Here is a 4714-nt window from a genome sequence, read left to right as displayed (position 1 = left end):
TAGAGTGCTCTTGTAAGTTTAACATTCCACACATATGGGCTACAAATTTTCATTAAGAGTTTTGTAAACTCAACCTTTGCAAATCACTACACGAAACAACACATTCACATCATAGGGAGGGAGTAAAAAGTACATATTTCAGAACAAGTCATCATATGATTCATTTTTTTCATTTAACCTGGTTATACGTCTCAAGGATTTATAGATTTCAATCACATCCCTCTATGTGCACTCCAAATCTTTTCTCTTGTTAAGGACTTAGTTAGAGGATCTACAAGATTATAACAAGATTTGACATAATCAACATTAATAATACCACTTGTCAAACATGATCTCACATTAATGTGTTTCCTTATTATAGGTCTGGATTTGCCATTGTAATAATAATTTTGTACTGTATCAATTTCAACAGTGCTATCACATTGAATTAAAATAGGAATTATGAAACATAAATTTTACCATTAACAAATTTATTAATGGAGCACATTGAATTATGATACATAAATTTTATTTTGGTTTCAAAATTCAAAGAGTCACTGAATTGGAAGAGTTTTATACATTATTTTGTCTTCTACTCTAATTGAATTTAACCTAATCAATTATAATTATAATGTCATAACTAAAAAATTAAAGTGTAGTTGTTGAACATCATATCCACCATTATGTAACTAAAATATTAGTATTAATAAATAATTAATTTTATTTTGATTTAGTGGAGGGGCAAAATGTTAATCCAACTTTGAAGGTCGGAGCTTCCCACTTTAAATGATATATGAATGAATGAATATGATATATGATGATTATATTATTGTTAATGACAATATTATTAATATTATTAGCTCAAATTATTCAAATGAGAAAACATTTAATGGAGTAACTGAAGGTGAAAATTAATGAGTGGCCTCATATTTGCCGAAATTCTGACAGAACAAAATAAAATCTCTTAGCATGCTCACAAAGTCATGTGAAAAATTGATCCAGTTTTCAAAACAAAATAACAAACCTGCTAAGAAGCACTTCTCCAGTACTCATGGAATGTCCAGCCAATGATGCATTTGAGATGCACACGCGACAAACTTTTCTCCTGCAAATCTGTAGCATAACTCTACAAGCAGTTATTCCTCTAGTCATGGTGAGGATAGAAGCCATTTACAGACATTCCACCATCAACACAGATTATCTGACCGGTGATGTAGGAAGATGCAGGCAAACAAAGGAATCCCACAAGAGATGAAACCTCAGATGGTTCTCCCAGGCGCCCTAGTGGAGTGCGGTCATATACTTCTTGTAAATAATCTTTATTACTCAGTACCTGAACATGAAAAAGGATATTTGATGCAGCTACAAATAAGAATCTAAAACATGAAGGGTTAGATGCAGAAACTATTATTTTTTTTATAAGAAAGTGGAAAATAAGACAATGAAGAGAATGTCTAGTTTGATACAAACGAGAAAGCAGGAAATTATAAGGAACTAAAAATGAAGAAGATGATTGAGAGAAAAACTTATGTATAGTGTGTTTAACACTATAGAAAAATAGATACATAAACATACAAGAAATAAACTGAAATAGCTCATGGTGCTAACCATGGTAACTACCTCCTAAAACAATTGAAAAGAGAAATATAAGAAACTAAGAAATAGATACTGCAGTCCTAAAGTAACTAACTAATACTCCTTGCATTAGGAGCTGCAAATTCCATGTTTTTGCCTTAGTAACTCGAACTTGTTGATAGAGAGGGATTTCGTAAGTACTTTTGCTAGTTGATCTTCAAATTTGCAACAAACAAGAATCACTTCTCCGTTTTTCTGCACATCCCTCAAGAAAAATAGCTTGATATGGAAGTGTTTAGTCTTCCCATCTAACACGGGATTATGCGAAATTGCTAGTGCATTAACTTTTTGTTCCATATGCAAATCAGAAAATATTTTTCTCAACCATAAGGTTTGATTTGTTGATGTCGTTGTTGCAATGAATTCAACCTCTGCTGTCGATTGTGCCACAGTTTCCTGTTTTTTTGAACACCAAGAGAATATCCCTGATCCCAGACTGAAACAATATCCTAATGTACTTTTCATGTCGTCAATGGATCCAGCCCAATCACTGTCTGAGAAACCATACAGCTAGAAATTCTCACACTTCTTGAATTTGACAGCATATTTGATAGTACCTTTAATGCGTCTTATGATTCCTTTTGCTGCTCACAAATGCATTTCAGTAGCACAATGCATAAATCTAGATAAATGACTTGCAACAAATAGATTATCTGCCTTGTAGAAGTGAGATACATCAAGCATCCAATCAAGCTTCTAAAATTTCCTTCATCACTTTTATCAATTCCATCCTCTTTGCTTAACTTCTCCTTTAGATTCATTGGTGTGCTTGTTGCCTTGCAATTTCCCATATGGAATTTCTTAAGTATCTCCCCGGGATACTTCTTTTAGCAGATAAAAATTTCATCACAACATTGCTTGATTTCCATTCCCGAAAAGTATTTCATTAGTCCAAGGTCTGTCATCTCAAAGACTTGCACCATTTTCTTCTTAAACTCTTCAACCAGCCACACAATTTTTCCCGTCACCAAGAGATCATCAACATAAAACGGAAACAATGAGAAGATCAATTCCTTTATGCTTGACATAAAGAGTAACTTCAGATACACTTCCTACAAACCCTAAACTCAACAAGTGATCATCAATCCTGCTATACCACACTCTTGGAGCTTAAAAATCAACATAAAACAGAAACAATGAGAAGATCAATTCCTTTATGCTTGACATAAAGAGTAACTTCAGATACACTTCCTACAAACCCTAATACCACACTCTTGGAGCTTGTTTTAAGCTATAAAGTTTTTTTAACCAGACATACTTTTTCTTCTTTTCCTTGCTCAACGAAACCCTCGGGCTACTCTACATAAATTTCTTTCCACACTACACCATTTAAAAAGCAGATTTCACATCTAGCTGGTACATTTTCGAGCCCTTTTGTGCTGCTATTGCTAGCAACAGTCTAATGGTATCCAATCCGGCTACTAGAGCTAGGGTTTCTGAGTAATCAACACCAAATATTTGGGCATATCCCTTGAAAACAAGCCTAGCCTTGTATTTATTGATAGAACCATCAAAACTAAGCTTGGTTCTACACACCCAATTTAGTCCAATGGTTTACTATCTTTCGATCTGTCAACTAACTCCCAAGTATTGTTTTTCTTGATCATTAGCATCTCATGCTCCATAGCCTTTCTCCATTTTTTTTAATCTTGAAGCGCTTCCTCATGCCCTGTAGGCTTACAAATTGTCACATTACTTTGTTGGTAGGTTTCAGATAGAAGTCAGTGTAGTCAAAGGCGCGCTTTAAGCACACTAAAGCCTTGAAGCGAGGCTCATAACGTGTTGAGCGCTTCACTTCACCTCACTTCATGTGCGTTGTCATCCTCAAGGTTCTAAGGCAAACTTTTCCTTGATAAGGCAAGGCAAATTTGTGGACTATTACTTTGTAGGCCTTGGAGGATGAGCTATAAACCACAGAGATTTCACGAACTGACTTTTTATCAAATTTGTCTCTTTTAACTTGCGACACATGAAAGAAAGAAACAAAACCAAATATTTTAATGAAGCTTTAGGGATGGTTTGAATCCATTCCAAGCCTTGAATGCAGTTTTACTCTGCAATGCTATGGTGGGAAGCCAGTTTTGGAGAAATACTGTTGTATTAGCTGCCTCCGCCCAAAAACTTTTTGACAACTCTTTGTCATGCAACATGCACCGCGTCATCTCTATTATATATCGGTTCCTTCTTTCACTAATTCCATTTTGTTGCGGAGTATTTGGAGTAGTGAGCTCATGAGTAATACTTGCTTCCTCACAAAATTTGTTAAATTCTTCATAATTATACTCTTTTCCATTGTCAGACCACAAGGGATTGAGTGCTGCAACCACTTTGATTTTCCATCATCTTCTTCAACATCCAGAAAATTCCAGCCACTTCTGATTTGTATTTCATGAAGAAAAAAAATCCAGCAGAATCTTGTATAAGTGTCAATGAATAGACTACCATTAAGGGACAGTGTTCTTTGAGGTCCTGCAACATCTGTGTTAATCAGTTGTGACCTTTGAGAAGTCCGCCATGTTGCTTCCTATTCTGCTTACCAAATTGACAAGCTTGACAACGTGGTAGGTGATCAACTAGAGTTGGTAATCCTCTTGTCATATCTTCCTTCTTCAGCAACAATAATGCTTGCCTTTCTGGAATAATCTAGTTGCTCATTTCCAGTAGTGTCAGTGATGACCTTCGAAAAAAATTCTGAATCCTTTTTCAATCAGATGTCCTACACTTAGCAAATTTTGATCAATTTCAAGAACATAAAGAACCTCTGAAATTTTCTTTGTGCCAGTGCTTGTCTTGATAGTTAAAGTTCCAATTCCAGTGCTTGTCTCTATTTCCTATCCGAACCTTGGAAACTTCAGTGGGCTTCAATTCCTTGAATAGACCACTGTCATTAGTCATGTGGTTAGTGCTACAAAAAGATGATCCTCTTCTTCTTAATCAACAACTTGAGCATTTGCATTCTGATGTAGGGCCTTATTTTTACAAATCACTGCTTCGTGTCCAAGCTGATTGCATTTAGCATCAGGTCTCCTCCAGCACTTTAATGGGGGATAAATTTTCTTTCGCGCTTCCTCCCTTACTTTTGTTGTTGGTTGATGTTTCT

General features: G+C 35.3%; 1 protein-coding gene and 1 long non-coding RNA gene across 3 annotated transcripts in view; both read right to left on the bottom strand.

Moving 5' to 3' along the window:
* Positions 1-821: 821 nt before the first annotated feature.
* LOC125872767 (uncharacterized) overlaps positions 822-4714 on the bottom strand; it is a 66073-nt gene continuing 62180 nt past the window's right edge. Inside the window, exon 3 of the long non-coding RNA XR_007447156.1 lies at positions 822-1003. This is a non-coding gene — a long non-coding RNA (uncharacterized LOC125872767). The remainder of the gene's footprint in view (positions 1004-4714) is intronic.
* LOC125872752 (tropinone reductase homolog At2g29260, chloroplastic-like) overlaps positions 1022-4714 on the bottom strand; it is an 11889-nt gene continuing 8196 nt past the window's right edge. The window contains exon 5 of one of the 2 annotated variants that reach the window (XM_049553532.1): positions 1022-1312. In XM_049553532.1, coding sequence (XP_049409489.1) covers positions 1124-1312 — 189 coding nt within the window. In that variant the 3' untranslated portion in view covers positions 1022-1123. The remainder of the gene's footprint in view (positions 1313-4714) is intronic. The other variant, XM_049553533.1, reaches the window with a different exon arrangement.

This window comes from Solanum stenotomum, chromosome 8, assembly GCF_019186545.1.
Source record: "Solanum stenotomum isolate F172 chromosome 8, ASM1918654v1, whole genome shotgun sequence".
Taxonomy (NCBI): domain Eukaryota; kingdom Viridiplantae; phylum Streptophyta; class Magnoliopsida; order Solanales; family Solanaceae; genus Solanum; species Solanum stenotomum.
Note: the sequence above shows the minus strand (reverse complement) of the source record. Positions and strands in the feature narration are given on the sequence as shown.